This window comes from Nipponia nippon, unplaced genomic scaffold, assembly GCF_047370975.1.
Source record: "Nipponia nippon isolate SJK-2023a ecotype South Korea unplaced genomic scaffold, ASM4737097v1 scaffold_16, whole genome shotgun sequence".
Classification (NCBI taxonomy): domain Eukaryota; kingdom Metazoa; phylum Chordata; class Aves; order Pelecaniformes; family Threskiornithidae; genus Nipponia; species Nipponia nippon.
The window spans coordinates 628,591-645,115 of NW_028262332.1; the positions used below are offsets into that span (position 1 = coordinate 628,591).

The window sequence follows — 16,525 nt, forward strand, 5'->3', positions numbered from 1 at the left end:
ACTGGATTAATTATATTATGCCATGATTGAGACTGTTGCTAGGTTACAGCAGCCGGTCCCTAAGCCCATCCTACTGCGGGACTTCCCCAGAATCACTCATTTGCCAGCTCAGGGGCATCCCAGCAGGGCAGGCGAGCACTACGGTCTGTCCAAGATGCAGGACCCTCGACTGCAGGGAAGCCGCAGGCAGCACACCCGTTCGACATCTTGCCCCCAGCCACTGCCTGCTCACTGCCCTCCCTTCAGCTCTGCCTGGCCCGTCCTGCGCCGGTGCTGTCGCAGCCCGGGTGTTCGTCCGGCCCCGCAGCACCCCCAGGAGCCTGCGGCTGCAGGCCTCCTCCAAGAGCACCTGCAAGCTCCCACGTTCATTTTGTGTCCTGCTAAAACCTTCAGTAACCTTTGCACGTTCGCTGCTGGGGGGAAGGAAGCAGATTCCCACCCCAGGCCTTGGCAAGCCAGGGAAAAACTGGTTATGACCTTACGGGAGCAACAGAAATAGGGTGAAGCTGAAGCTCTCAACGGGCAGGATCGTTGCACTCCTCGCACGTGGCCAAAAATCATGGGGAATGATGAAGACCTGGTGCGCTGGTGAGCCAGCTGCTGGCTGCAAGCCCCCAGCAGGACACTGCTGCGGAAAGGCCAGCCCTCTCCCGGGGTGCAGCAGGAGATGGATCGTACGGGAATCATTAAGCACCAGCCCTGGCATGACCTCATCTGGACTGGCACGGGCACAGAAAGATGACCTCAAAGGGGAGCCGGTGCCAAGGACGGCCGCTAGCACAGCCGGGGGACGGCCTGTCCAGCAGACAAAAGCAGAGCAGGGACAGGAGCCCTGTCCGCACAGGGCCGGGAGCGGTATTTAAACAACAGTGCTGGCAAAGGAACAAACAAGCAAAAATTGGCCAGGAATAAATCTGGATGGCAATTATCAGACAGCTCCCGAGCCCTGAGGCAGAAGACTGATGCACAGCTTCCCGCAGGGAAACCGAGCTGCTTTGGGGGTGGTGGGAGCTGCAAGGACTGGTCAGTCTGTCCTTGCGCTATTTTTCTACCTGGTATTTTGACGAGGGGGTGGAGGAAGCCGTGGGTTGGGTATCAAGAGACGTGGTCCTTTCGGCACAGGCTATGCCACGCAGGGCTGGGGTCCAGGCTCAGCGGCGGTGCTAGGCAGCTTGATTCTCCTGCAGGGACGAGTTTTGTGACAGCCACTAACACAGATTAACATGAGCAAGAGCTTTAGCAAGCAGGGACGGCCACCTGCGCTAAGGAGACTTGGGCCATCAGGAGAAAGACAGAATCACAGAATCGTTAAGGTTGGAAAGGACCTCTGAGATCATCGAGTCCGACCTGTTACCCTGACTGCCTGCTCCGCCTCTAAACCATGTCCCCAAGCACCACATCCACACGTTTTTTGAATACTTCCAGGGACTGTGATTGTACCACTGCCCTCGGCAGCCTGCTAAAGACTGTAAAAGAAAGATGTGGTGAACATGCTGCCTTTGCCCCGGGGGAATCCTCGGGGAGAGGATGTACGAGCTTGGAGGAGTCGGGCAGCTCCATGCCACTCGGGTGCAGGGGAGCTGGAAGGTCTCGCTAAAATTGGCTCCCAGCCGGGGAGCCACAGGGATGCCGGCAGGGAAGGCACGCTGCGAAGCCTGCGGAGATCAAAACGTCAGTCTGCTCTCGGAGCACGACTTCACCCACGTCTTGTCGCAGCAGCTGCATCGAGTCACACGCCAGGAGTTACCAAGAGTGACAGGAGCTGCTAACCGTCACGCTGGATTGTCCCACTCCAGGGACGGCTACGGCAAGGAACACTCCCCAAAATAAACACTGGGCGCACAGCTCCCATTCATGTCTGGGGTTAGCGGCACAGCCGCGGCTGTCCCAGCCGGGGTACTACACACGCTGTCCACGAAGCAGACCCACAGACGCCTGCAGACTGGCCTCCTCTCCTCCTGGAGGACTGCCAGGCCAGCCTGACGCTGGCGCGAAGGCTGCTCGTCGGGCAGCTCTCGTACCGCACCCCGCAGAGGCTCGGTCAGCAGCTGAGCGACCCCGGCCGGGAAGACACAGCGGGTGGGAACAGGGGACTCGGAGTTACCTCTCATGACTTATCATGAACGCTCTGCCTTCAAGCTGGCGCAGTGGAAGCAATCGTATCACAGCCGAGGGCCCTGCGGATCAAAACCAGCCAGCGGTGCAAAGGGGCAGGGGCCATATGGCTTTCAGGCCTCCAGCAGCAGCCGCCGAGGACGGGGCTCCCCTGGCCGTGCTCGGGAACCAGGCCCAGCTGGCAGGCCACAAACACAGCGATAAATCTGCACTTCTCCCTCCTGCCGCTCGAAACCAACCGAGACCTTGTACAGCATGCAGCTCTGGCCAGCGCTAACGGCAAGTCGCAGCTCCTCAGCCTCAAGCTCTTGGTATTTTTTGGATGACTGATAAACCCAAAAGCAAATACACTGGTACCTCTAGAGATGCTCACAGGAACTATTTATATCGATGTGACTCTGCAGAAGCTTCCCCATAACGACAGGCACGTACACATACTTTTTATATTTAGCTTATTCGAAAGACTGGGCATGGGAGAGCCCAGCTCAGACAAGGTCTCTCGCTTTCTCCCCTCGCTCACGCTTGCTGGCACTGGATTACAGCTCATGCTGTAGCCCCAACCAGTTCAGCATTCCCTGAAAAAGGCAGAAGTCTTAAGTCTAAAAAGCACCGTTTTGCTGCTATTCCCTTCCACGCTCCCGCTTCACCCACGGGGTGGGATTTCTCTGGCCTTGCTGCCAAAGCCGAAACACGCCACACACCCTCCTGGGGCTCTAGCGTAAGTGAAGAGAGCTCCCGCATCTGCTTTTCTCTTTTAAAAGAGTATTTTGGAACACAATGACTCATCTTCGCTTGTTTTTGTCTCAGCTCCTTGTGCTGACAAGGAACACGAGCCACAGGGAGCACAAAGGCTCCTACGGCGGTCAAATCTGGCCCAGGTGACGGACGAACCGATGCCAGCGCCAGCGTTTCCAGGGGACTCGGCGCCCGTACGGCCTTCTGCTAACCAAGAGCTGCGTTCGCAAGGAAGCAGCGCTGAACAAAACCACCGTCTCCCTCACGCCGCGTGAAACAGCAGCTCTGCCAGGACAGACTTCGGTTTGGGGGAAAGAACTCATGGGTTTTATGTTCAGCTTTTTTTTTTTGGAATGATTTTTAATTTAGTGCCCCGTTCCACGAAGCGTAAGAACGCAACAGCCTGAGGGGCAGCGGGATGCCCTTCTGTGAAACAGTCCTGGAGGGACAGGCAGCTCGCAGCCCAGGCAGACGTGCTTGCGGTGGAGAAGAAGACGTGCAGAGGCAGTTGTACAACAGAGCTTTATAGTCAGAATGGATTGTACCAGGTTTTTGTCAATGCAAAAAGGAACATGACCCAAAATCTTCACAGAACAGAAGCGCTTTCAGGAACGCAGCCAGCTGAAGCTCGAACGCCCGCCTGCCTTTTCGCAAGAGAGGCCGCAAACCAGTCATGGCCCAGTCCGCTTTTTCCTCCCCAGATGTGCAAAGTTTGACCTGTCCCATGCAATTTCCCTACGGCGTCACGTGAAATGTAGTAACGCTCAGAGGAGTAGGCAAATGCTAATGGCAAACAGACCTGAACAATATACTGCTCATGCAGCAAAAAACCCAGTTTGTTTTACAGGGAAACAGTTACAAGTGCATTTTGGGGGCTGGGGAAAGAAAAAATGGAGCAGGTAACTGCCTGCTGGTCAAGACAACTCTGGAGCGGATAATGGATCAAAAGAACACCTCGCTTTGTAGGGATGTAGAAGGAAACCCCAGTTTGGATTTCATGGTTGACATTCTACAACAAAAAGGGGAGAGGGAGAACAAAACCAAACGTCAAATCAACCTGCAAGCAACAGGGTAACGTAATGCACAGAGCCTGGAGGGAGCATCACCGTCTGAGCTGGGAGAGGGACACCAGAACCAAAACCGAAGGGGGTTCGGAGAACTAACAAGCTCCATCAAACACAGGGGCTGCTCGCTGAGACACAGGCAAGGGCGAAGGGCTGGCCTGCAGTGCCCATCCAACGGCAACCGATGCTGCCGAGACCAATCCACGGGTTTAAGTTCAAAGCAAAAATTAAAAGGCTTCCCAAACTCACGGGACAGGAGGAGGCTGTCCGCTCGGGGCAGGGGCAGGCAGCACGCTGGCTGCGGGGAGGCTGGGCCCAGGACACGCGGCTGCAGTATTGAGAGAAGCGGGGCCAGGATTGAGCTGTCGAGCTACAGTGGTCGTCCCTCTCAGTGCAGAGAGGCAGCCGGTGTTTTACAGCGTGACTGTAAAATGCCTGAGAAGCAAATGCCTTGCCATGCTAACACTTCCCTGGAGACAGTTCTGAAGCTCTGGATATCTTCATTTCCACATGAGAGTCATGTCCCTGAGAGGTACTGAAGGGAGGGGATTCTAGTATATGCAAATTCAAGGGTGGGAAACGCAGAAAAGCACTGATTTTCCTCTCTTTTTCGGGTTAGCTTTGCACTTTGCATTGTTTTCCCAAACTGCATAGCAGCTTACGTGTAGTGTCTGAGACACTGGGGCCACGGAAATCAATGGGGCTTCATGAATTCCAACAGCAGCACCAGTGAGTGCTAATTAAGCTGCTGTGCAGAAAGGTCCCGTTCCAAGGACTCCAAAATCACACGCACTCTCTCCCACTCTGGCCTTGCGGCTGCTGTTTTAGAGAGCTGTACCATAGCATGATCTGCTCAATTTAAAGCTCACCAACTGCTGGGTGGAGCAATGGCCAATACCACCTTTCTCATTAAAAAAATAGGAAGGATAAAAAGTTAAAGACTTGAGACAGGCGAGCACGATGCGTTCATGCGGCATGTTTTGTTGCACTCCTCTTAACAAGACAGGAATTTCAGGTGTGCAGGAGTGGAACAGAGCAGGGGCAGCGCAGGAGGCAGGTCCCCTTCGCCTCCCACACCCCGCCAGCTACCCAACGGGGCATCTCTGGAAGGAGAAAAAATGACAGCCTGGAAGTGGGCCTGGGAACCGTGCCCTGAACCTTCCCCTTACTCAAGTACATCTCAGCTGGATTTTCATTGTGTAACGAATGCACCAGAACAGCACACACAGATGCAAAGCTTTTGTTTTGCCAGCTCTGTTTTGAGAGAATATATGGCAAATGGCCAAAGCTTTACACATCTGCACCTGTCCTGGTGTGACTCGTAAGAAAAGATGGAGACAGCCACGACAGAAGAGTCCGCTGCGCGTACATGCAGCCAGCCTACAGCTCCTCATAGTCCCCACCTCCTCGTGGCTTGTTCATGCTGGCTCCTCCTCCTCCAAGAAAAGCCTCAAGTTCATCTATTTCATTGTTTTTCTCCTTGCTCTTCTTCTTCTTTTTCTTTTTCTCCTCTTTGCTCTCCTCCTTCTCTTTGCTCTTCTTGTGTTTGCTCTTCTTTTTCACAGACTTCTCCTCTTCCTGCAAAAGGAGAACACTTTTCTTAGTAAATGCTCTGAGCATGCCAGTAACCCAGCGTAGATCGCCCTGAAACTTGGCTCTGATGGGAACCTTGCTTAGGGTGAAGCACCTACTACCAGGGCTGGCTTGGAGTTAATTCCAGAAGACCCTTCTGCGTGTTTGGACAGAAGAGAGGAAAGACCATCTGGTTTATATGTAGCAGTGGTCTGTCAGGCAGTTTGTGCCTACAATACCACAGTATCGGACAGGCAGAAATGGCAAAGACAAAGCCTCCTGCAGATTTCCCTCGCTGCCTCTGAGATTAGGTCTGTTGGGGACACCCCTCTGCTTGGAAAAAGTCGTGATGCTATCAACAGACTCAGCCCAGCAGAGATGCACTGCTCTATTTAATCCTGTATTTTACAAACTCACACCCTGCCTTTTCAAAATTCAACTGTTCTAAAAGCTTGCTTTTAAGCTGCAAAGTGGTTAATGGTCTGCAGAGCCTGGGGGCACAGATCCGGCTGCAGGGTGGGAGAATGGAAGGAAGCTGACCAGGACACAGAGTACGCTGTAGAGGCCACCCCTCTCCTTGGCTGGTAGGTAATATGGCAGATCAGCTCTGAGGAATTAAATAGTACCTCTTTGCTTTTCTTTTTCTTCTTCTTTTTCTCCTTAGAAGGTTGTTTATCTGCTCAAACAAACAAAAAAACGACATTGTTTTTAATCAATTTAAACCGTAAGAGATGCAATTCTGCCCTGCCCCGACTTCTGAGAACAAAATGCTCCATGCCGGAGCCACGAGCAAGGGCAATCCCGACTCCTCAGGACAAACTGCACCCCTTTGGAAACCACCATGGCCCCAGCAGTCACACCCTAACGTAACCATATAGATATAGTTGAATTAGAGCATTATATTACCTATATTATTCTGTGTTACGAACACTGACCTGGGCGTTCACTGTATCACAGCTACTTAGCTCTACAAACTGGTCCAAAGGCCAAACTGGGGCCCAGGTTATTATTTCCAGAACTGAAGAAGAGGGCCTGGGAACAATTTCCCTCTGACCACTACATATTCGAAGGCAGACGGAGATGCCACCAGGCACGGTTTGTGCTTCTGTGAGTCGAGCCAGTAATGGAAGGAGCGTTCAGGACACTGTCAGCAGATGGGAGCACCCTAGCAGGCTAGCACTCGCTCTTGTTCCAACTGCGTATGGAAATTATAGCACCACGAGGCCAAAGCGCCAGTGCTGCAGCCCTGCTCTACAGGGGTGGCTACTTTCATGGTTTCAAACGAGTCCCAGAGTCCATCACTGTCAAATCATTTGTCCTAGGTTATTGTGGTTGATGACTTGGCTGCTAATTAGGCTGCTGAACGTCCACTGCCTTTGCACAGAAACTCCTTGAACAGGAGAGCAGCTACTTGGCTGTTTCACGGGAGGGTTTCACGCGTGGTATTTGACTGCCAATCTTACCTACACGTTCTTTTCCTTGGTTGATCTGTAAACACGAGTCAGCCATGGGGAAGTCCAATTGCTGGTCAAGCTCCAACTGGCTGACTATGAAGATATGTTTTTATATTTATCCCAGAAAGAGGAGATAAGAGGAGCCCACGTTGATTTATTAAAGATGCTAAACTAAAGTTAAATTATTAACCCGGGCCTCTGCAGATGAACTTCTAGCTATTTCAGGCTGAGCTGTTCAGCAACTCAACGCAACAAGCTGATGAAGCCGTCGCAGCCTGTGACACCTTGCTTACACTTTTGGAATAGCTATTCCAAGATCTCTCTCTGGCACTGCCTCCAGCTTTTCCTACCCTTAAGCCTTTAACTTCTCATCTTTCGCGGTGACATCAGGGGCAGATCTATAGGAAGTTGCTTTGCAGTAATGCCAAGACAGCAGAAATTATTTGTGCGAGTAAGATTTGCTCCCTCAGGGGATGGGGGAAAAAAAAAAAAGCCTGAGGAATGCTTAGGTTGTGATCAGAACCCCACCCCACCTTTCCCAAAAATAGAAGAGCAAATTGGCAGGGTATGTCAGAGCATTTTGTTCAAATTGATCCAAATTCTTGAGGGGGTGGACACTGCAATGCTGAGCACCACTCCCCAGGCACGCAAGGCTAAGCAGGAGCCTTCTACAGAAGCAGCTTGTGAAAGATGTGCTCCTGCTGGGACAGAAATAATACACGGCTGATGCCATGGATGAGCCCAGCTCCCCCCCTCCCCATGGGGAAAAACTTAAAGAAAGTTATTTATGCTGTGTTAAACCACATTAAAGACTCACACAGGGCACTGCATGAAGTTACAGGGTATTTTATTTAGTGCAAATTGGTTTGCTTACACCCTGGGACCATTTTGGAAAAAACAGATGCCTGACAAACAAAATCGGCAAGAGTGGAGATAAAGCGTGACCTTTACCTTCCTCACTGCTCTCCTTGGGACCGGCTTCTTCCAGACCCAAACCAAAGAGATCGGAGTCATTTTTCAGTTTAAAGGAGTGGACTGTTGATTTCACAGGCTGGGGTGGCTTTGCCAACGAGGTATCGTCATCAGATATTTCAGAGAGATCTTCCCGGACCGGGAATTCATCCTAGAGACAAGAAAAGGCAGACAACACAGAAAAAAAATCTTTCAACCAAAATCTCTAAGCATTTTGTACAGAAAGACATCAGACGTCAGCAGGTGGGGAGGAGGGAAGGCAATGGTAGCTGAACTGAGCTGTGATTGCCTGGAAATCAATGCCCTTGATTTTATAAGCTCTATCTATTTCTTGCCTCAGTAAAATGTCTCGGTAGCCTTGGTACTGGAAAGTGTGCTCTGATAACAACATTCGTCCTACCAAAATCAAATTCCTGACGTAAAGGGATTAAACGAGAACTTTGACTGTGTTAGCTCAACAGCATCAGCCTCTAACTGCCCTAGCGAGGCACCCCTGTTTTGGGGAAAAACAAATCTAATAGGCTGAAAGCCTCCAGACCTGACAGACAAAACCTTTCCCCTGTGCCGCTCTGCGGGGTCTCGCATACCAGAGGCAACAGGCAGCAGGGGCCGAGGAAGCGGTCACTGTTTGCAGAACAACTCCCTTCATCGAGTCAAAAGGGAATGTGGTCCCAGGGCAAAATTTGCCCCTTCAGTGTGGGCTAAAAACCAGGATGCTGCAGAGACTGGATATCACCCAAAAATCCTCTCTCTCTGCATGATGGGAATGGAAATGAAGTTTAATGATCTTCTGATACCTGCCAACTGATCCTCTTCAGAATTCATTAACCACCCTGTCTTCGTGTCCTCCATGCTGACCAAACACGGCCCCGCTCTGCTGCTGACCTAGGCAACGCCAGCCCCCCTGGCTGCTGCTGGTGGTTTTACTGCTTTGCCCGACTGGTAAACCTGGAGCTTGAAAAGCATTCGCAAGCTGTGGGGCATCTCCCTGACACCGTCGCAATGGCAAGCTGCCTCACAAATCCCATCTTCTCATCGCCGCATGCTAAGAGAAGTAAACTTGCTGCAAGTACTTTTGCTTTCATGTTAAAGTGCCAGGAAAAGCAGGTACTGAAACTGCTAAACGAATGGAAAATTCCTTAATAAACAGCATAACACATAGGCAAGGTCAAAGAAATTGGGACAACTGTCCTTTCTGCAGGATTCTGGAATGATGCAAACACACAAAATGCTCCTGAACACCAGCTAGCCCAGACACCAGGAGCAGCCCTGAACAGCAACTGCCCATCCCAAAGCACGGTTAGCGGTTTCTAGAGATTGCTCTGCTGGCTGCGAGCGCAGATCACCGAAATCGGGGATAGCTAGAGCCACAGCAGCACGTTCCCACCAGCCCCAGGAAGACGCTTGTGTTTCCTCCATCTTTAATCCACGAGAGGTGCAGAGGGGACTCCTGCTGCACCGGGGTACGAGCAGACACCCGCAGGCAGCACCGAGCAGCTGCCCAGGCGTGCAGTGTCACAGGGACATTACAGCTAACCTGGCTATACTGGAAAGTCCTTCTCAGGCAGATTTTCCTACTTCCACAAGGAGCTTTGCCAAGCAAATTTTGTTATGGCCTTTTGATTGCTGGATTGACCGTAGGGAGCTCACTTGTTCTTTCTCTCTGGCATGCACACACTTCTACATATTAAACTTTGGGTGAAAACCCATTAGATTTCTATTTCATACCTTCCGCACCACTGGACTGACCGTGCTCTGGACTTACTGAGAATAAACAGCACATTAAAACCCGTAAGCACAAACCTTGTTGCCGTGTGGCTTCAACAACCAGAGCATTAGTGGGTTTGCGCTTATAGCAATCTCTTCAGGTTGCTTAGCGCCTGACTTGCTGCGACTGCCACCGAGAGATGGGAGAGCAGAGGAAAGCTCTGCTCAGTGAGATGCCTCAACACTCCCAGCTCAGCTTCGCAGCAGCGCACAGCGATTCACCCATGTTATTTACCATTTTCTTCTTCTGGCTGTCGGAATCCTCACTTTCGAAGTCTGGGTCATCCATAACAAATGAGAGCATCTGAGTAGCTATTGGTCCCTCTGGATCACTGTCAGACTCCTCAGGCTTTTCCTCTTTGACCACTTTCTGCTTGAGAGCATGTCCTTTGCTTTGGGAAGTGGTCTTTGGGGCCTGGGCTGCTGCTGGGGTGGCAGGAGCAGCAGCAGCAGCAGCTGGCAGGCTAGCACTGAGCTTGCTGCTGCTGTTTCTTTCGGATCCAGAACGCGGAGGTAAACTGTCAGGAGGCTTCGGGTCAGTTGCTTTGGTCAAAATTGCTTCACTCTGTGGTTTCAGAGAATTTCTGGAAGACCTGAGAAGAAGGAAACAGATTGGCAGAGCCTGTCCACACTCCCACTTCTGTGGAGCAAAGCACAAAGACCAAGGACTAGCTGAGCCTGCCTCAAGGGTTGCAGTGTGCATCTCGAGGGGAGAGGCAGTCCCTCCTAGCGGGGCGTGTGTGTTCGAACACGTACCGCTCAGAGGCTGAAGACAGTCCTCATCTCTGAGGATGCTGATGCACAGGTGCCTGCGCCAGCGGGCCACACCTGACTGCATCACCCACAGGATGTGCTACGGGGAGAACACGACCCAGTTCGTCCTTCTCCAGCACGGGGTGTGGTGAACGACTCCCGCTCCCCTCACCACAAGACTCGACTCCTCTGTGCTCCTCACACGGCTACGACCAGACGTTCAGGCGCTCAGTTACAGTTTCTTGTTCAAACTTGAGAAAAAGGCTGGGCCATTCCCAACCAGAAACGTACCAGCGACCACAGGAGCACAGTGCTCAAAGGCATGCTGCCTAGCTGCGGTGCAGGAAACACTGCATAAAGCAGTCACACCTAAAGTAAATACAGCCCCAGCCTACAGCTGAAGGAACGGGCTGATAGAGGCACCACGAGTTCCCAGAGGCCGCACAGAAGTCAGTGGCAGGACCAAGAAGAGGCCCAAGGTTGCCCGCACAATACTTCAGGCTGTGCTTCGTACCTCTTTTTTCCCTGCTCCGTGTCAATGTCTTCATCAGGTATGAGTACAACCTTAGAGTCCTTCACCTCTTCCTCTTCCTCCTCCTCGCTGGAGAGGGTGACGTTCTTGCTGGGCACCCGTTCTGCTGCCGGCATGGGTCTGCTGGGGAGTTTGTCATCCAGATCCAGGTCGTCTTGGAAACCTGCCACCATGGGGTTCCCCCCGGGCGCCTCTCCATCGCTGCAAAATAGACAATGATCAGAGGCAGCACCCCCAGGACGTGCTAGGACAGACAGGCCTCCCCTCGAAAGCAGACTGCCGCCCGTCTGGCTTTTCCAGCCGACTTCAAGGTCAACGTCCCTCAGGCCAGGGCAGCCACACCGTGCCCAGCCGCTGGCCCCGCGCGGGCGTGGCACTTGCCCCGCACAAAACGGGCCACAGAAGGCTGCGTCACACAGTGGCTGCTACCGCTCAAGCCGAAAATAAGCGGCTGGAAAAGGTGAGGCTCAGTGCTACAGAGCAGCCTGTTGCTTCAGCTCTACCAGAACATCTCCGGTCCAAGATGCAGGGATCAGCCAATTAAACCGCGGGAGCTGCCTGCCTTAATCCCCACGTCCTGTAATTAAACCCGGTCATACACTGCCGCTACTATGGGAATTCACTTGCAGCTATTAGCTTCCTGGAATTATTTCTATTTCTCAGGTGCTCGCTGCAGCAGGCAGCTACCCAGACACCACAACCATGCTTTAACATTCCCCAAATTAAATTAACCGAAGGACACACTTTTAGAGCTAGGAGTCTGTCAGACTCCCTGGATGTAACACAGTTATGTGTTCAGAGGCACCTCGATAGAGAGCTTTGCAGCTGAAATTACCAGCCGAGGATTCTTGTCTGAATGTCCCTAGGACTCAACAATTTTAATACTTTCTGAAGGATTTGCTCGTGTCAGGAATATAGCTGTTTTCCCCGGTGTCAGCTGACGAGCCTTTGCATCACCTTTCCTCATTCTATTTGTTTTATCTGCAACAGATACCCAGCTCCTTCCTGATAACCCACCACACACCATAGCCACCGGCCTTTTAATGACTTGATACGGATTGTACAAACCCAGCCTTCATTTTTACGCAGAGACAAAAAAAAAAAAAGATCATAGCTTGGAACAGATTAGATTTTAGAGGCACAAAAAGAATCACAAAACCCTAAAATTCTTCATCTGGAAGAAGGTGGCATTCCCAGTCACTAGCACATGGCCAGCACTGGAAGAGACAGTGGCGGATGGTGTGCTGATGGGATGGGAAATGCCGAGGCCCTAACGCAGTCCGGCTGATTGTACTACTCACTCTGGCTCTTCTTATGCCTAGCTACTGGTTTACCAGTTAGTTTTAAAGAATTAATACCTCTGCCAACAGATCATGGAGTTACTTGTGCCATAGGGGACACCAGGCTTAGGACAACCGGTGCAGCACAGAGCGGTGACACCCAGTGCTTGTCTGGGTTAGCGCGCTGAGGTCAGGGCTCACGTCCACTCCCTCCTTCTGCTTTTGGTGTGGATCCCTCTGCTTTCAGGACTCTCAGCGCAGCTCCCAGCTAAGCAGAGGCAGGCTGCTGAAGAGCCCCTTCATCATTAACACTGCTGCTCTCATGCAGAGCCAGAAAGGAGGCACGCAGCCCATCCCACACAAAGGAGAAGAAAACTGGTGCCCAAAACAGCCTCCAAGGCTGGAGGAATTACAAGTGAGCGATTTCTGAGGGCTGCGAAGCACTGGCAGGGTTTCCTCTTGAAATGCGCTGAAAAGAAAATGGAGTTGCATCCTAAAAATGGCAGGGTATTATTCTGAATTAGTGACACTGCATTTCTTTAACATGTCACTGCTCTATTAAGCACAGGGGCTCTTCAGAGATTGCTGCCACTGCCACTGTCCTCCTACTGCACACCATACGAGACCTGCAGCCTTTAAAGCATTCCCAGTCCGAAGAGAACATCCACGTGTGTACACGCACCGGCACAAAGTGGGTCATCTCCCTTTGCCGTGAATACCCTGCCTCCATCTATAACTTCCACGCAAGTCGTTGAGCGACAGCTTAAGAACAAAGCAATGGAGTGAATATGCATCAGGAAAATCACTGCTGCGGTATAAACAAGGTCTGACAATGCAAAATTAGTATCAGCTTGTGGTCCTGAGGTTCCAGCTGGAAGGAATTCAGAGCATGCAAAAACAAGCACATTGCACCACTCTCTCCAGCACTTGACGCGCTGCCAAGCCTGCGTTAGTGTTGAGCCAACGTCTTTGCAGGCGCAGGTACCCACCAAAAATGACTACGCTCGCCGAGGCCTGCGTCTGAGCTACTGATCAAAGAGCACGTCGGGGTTTCCTCAGTCAGCCCTCCGTCGCGTACGCAGAATGGCTGCTGGTGATGAAACGAATCCTGCTGCAACCTGAGCGCACGGTCTCAAACCCGGATCGACCGTGTTCCTCCAGCCCCACGGGCAGCCAGCAGAATCCTCTTGCCACGGCAGTTTTTGGGACTAGAGAAAGAGGAAAAACCCAAACTCTAATAAAGCAGATAAGCTGAGGGAATCAGACGCCGCAGCATGAGCCTGCGTGACTATGTTCCAGGAGATGGGGGTCTTCTAGTGTGAACCAAACAGCGTCCTCAGCTTCTCTCACTTGGTCTAGCGCGGCTGGGTACTGCTCTATAAACAACAGATGCCGTAAAAGCAGAGAAGCAGTTCAAAACCCTTCAGATGTAAGGACAAGGAAATCTAATCAACGTTTAAGATAAATGTCTAGTGATGCTGAGAAGACAGAACAGGAATACTGTTAGGTACAGCATAAACTCGCTTTTGGACACCTACAGCCATGGACCTAGGCCAGCCTGACCCAGCAGGAGGGACGAGGGGAGCCTGTCTGGAGCCAGATTAGCTCCTCTGGTACGGTCGCATACACGCTGGCTCAGGGCATCAGGCTAAAGAGCAGCAAATTAAGTTCTGCAACAGCAACCTGGGAGATTGAACTGCCTTCCTAATTAACCGGTACAGAAACTGATTTTGGGAGTTGTCTTTATTGCAAGTTAGAGAACCATAACACGCCATTAAACAAAACCCAGGACTCCATTAATCTCTGTAGATCTGTGCTGGGATTTAGCTATAGCAACACCAAGAGACGTCAGTAAGTGCTGAAAGTCTCAGCAGCTTTCTGATCTTTGGGCAAGAGCAGCCCTGTTCCACAGGCGTGAATGAGCTCATTCCTCACCGCTAGCACGCTTCGGGGGAAAAAAAAAAAAGTGCTTTTTTCTTATATTACTGCTCCATGTCAACTCTTGCTCCATTGTTTAGAGACATTATGGAGTAGAGAATGGAAGAAGTTCACATGACATCATTGCAAAAAAAATCAAGAATTCCCTACATCACCCAAATGGATGAGAAATACCAGACTCCACGGCCTCTTTCTGAAGCTCAGAAAGGAAAAGCAAACAAGGTCTTACAAATGGAAGCAAACACCCCTGAGATGAGGAAGCAATTCAGTTACAGAGCATAACGTCCTGCTTCCAACAACGAGAACAAGATCTTCCCCTCTTCCCCGAGGAGTTGCCCTCTACGTGAAAGAGCAGCTGAGTGCATGGAGCTCTGCCTGGGGATGGATGAGGAGCCACCTGAGAGCTTATGGGTGAGGATTCAAGAGTGGACAGGTAAAGGCGACACCACAGTGGGTGCCTGCTGCAGGAGGAGCAGCCTCATGTTCAGAAACCCTAGTCCTCACGGACTTCAACCACTCCCGTATCTGCTGGAGGGAGAAGACAGAAGGATGTAAGCAATGCAGGAGGTTCCTGGAGTGCACTGATGATAACCTCCTCCTCCTCTGAGTGACAGAGGAGCCAACGAGGAGAGGTGCTCTGCTGGACCTCATGCCCACAAAAAATGAGGGGCTTGTTGGGAAGGTGACGGTCAAAGGCAGCCTTGGTGGAGTTCAGGGTCCTGAGGGCAGGGGGGGTAAAAAGCAAGCTGGACTTCAGGAGAGCAGACTTTGGCCTCTTCAAAGATTTGCCTGGAAGAGCCCTGTGAGACAAGGCCTTGGAGGGAAGAAGGGCCCAAGAAAGTTGGTTAATATTCAAGGATCACCTCCTCCAAGCTCAACAGCTGTCCATCCCAACGTATAAGGAGTCAGGCAAAAATGCTACGAGGCCTGCGTGGATGAACAAGGAGCTCCTGGACAAACTCAAACACAAAAAGGAAGCATACAGAGGGTGGAAGGAAGGACGGGTAGCCTGGAAGGAATACAGAGACATTGCCCGAGCACAGCAATTTCCTGAAGAGGAAAGCAAATGTCACTCCAGTCTTCAAGAAGGGCAAGAAGGACCCAGAGAACTACAGCCCAGTCAGCCTCACCTCGATCTCTGGGAATGTGATGGAGCAGCTAATCCTGCAAATTATTTCCAGGCACACGAATGACAAGAAAATCATCAGGAGCGCATGGATTTACCAAGGGTGAGTCATGCTTGACCAACTTGATCAAAGTCTATGATGCAATAACTGGCCTGGTAGATGAGGGGAGAGCAGTGGATACCTGGACTTCAATAAGGTCTTTGACACTATCTCCCATAAGATCCTCCCAGGGAAGCTGCTGATGTACTGGCTGGATGAGCGACAGCGAGGTGGAGTGAAAACTGGCTGAATGGCTGGGCTCAGAGGGTGGTGATCGAGGCACAAAGTCCAGTTGGAGGCCAGTAACTAGCAGTGTGCCCCAGGGATCAATATGGGGCCCAGTCCTGTTTATCATCTTCATCAAGATCTTGGTGATGGGACAGGGAGTACCCTCAGCAAGTTTGCAGATGACACCAAACTGGGAGGAACGGCTGATGCGCCAGAGGGTCACGCCGCCACCCAGAGGGACCTTGTCAGGCTGGAGAAACGGGCTGACAGGAACCTCCTGAAGTTCAACAAGGGGAAGTGCCAAGTCCTGCACCTGGGGAGGAACAACCCCAACCATCAATACCTGCCAGGGGCCACCCAGCTGGAAAGCAGCTTGGCAGAAGAGGGCCTGGGGGTCCTGGTGGACACCAAGTTGAACTTAAGTCAGCAACGTGTCCCTGCCGCAAAGAAGGCTAATGGTATCCTGGGCTGCATTAGGCAAAGTATTGCCAGGAGGTCAGGGGAGGTGGTTCTTCCCCTCTGCTCAGCACTGGTGAGGCCACACCTGGAAGGCTGTGTCCAGTTCTCGGTGCTCCTCAGTACAAGAGACACATGGGTATACTGGAGAGAGGGCAACAAAGGTGATTAAGGGACGGGAGCATCTCTCACATGAGGAAAGGCTCTCTCACATGAGAGCTGGGACTGCTTAGCCTAGAGAAGAGAAAGCTTGGGGAGACCTTAGCAATGTATTTAAATATCTGAAGGAGGGTGCAAAGAAGATGGAGCCAGGCTCTTTTCAGTGGTGCCCAATGACAGGACAAGAGGCAAGGGGCACAAACCGGAACACAGCAGGTTCCCTGTGAACATCAGGAAACACTTCTTCCACTGTGAGGGTGACTGAGCACTGGCACAGGTGCCAGAGAGGTTGTGGAGTCTCCATCCATGGAGATATTCAAAAGCTGTCTGGACG

The 16,525-nt window shown here is 51.7% G+C and overlaps 1 protein-coding gene across 2 annotated transcripts in view; it reads right to left on the minus strand.

Moving 5' to 3' along the window:
• Window positions 1-3,354: 3,354 nt before the first annotated feature.
• RABL6 (RAB, member RAS oncogene family like 6) overlaps window positions 3,355-16,525 on the minus strand; it is a 57,903-nt gene continuing 44,732 nt past the window's right edge. For both annotated transcript variants that reach the window (XM_087753269.1, XM_087753270.1), the window contains exons 11-15: window positions 10,947-11,165; window positions 9,915-10,272; window positions 7,892-8,063; window positions 6,113-6,162; window positions 3,355-5,492 (exon numbers count right to left, since the gene is read on the minus strand). In XM_087753269.1, the coding sequence (XP_087609395.1) occupies window positions 5,295-5,492; window positions 6,113-6,162; window positions 7,892-8,063; window positions 9,915-10,272; window positions 10,947-11,165 (997 nt within the window). In that variant the 3' untranslated portion in view covers window positions 3,355-5,294. The remainder of the gene's footprint in view (window positions 5,493-6,112; window positions 6,163-7,891; window positions 8,064-9,914; window positions 10,273-10,946; window positions 11,166-16,525) is intronic.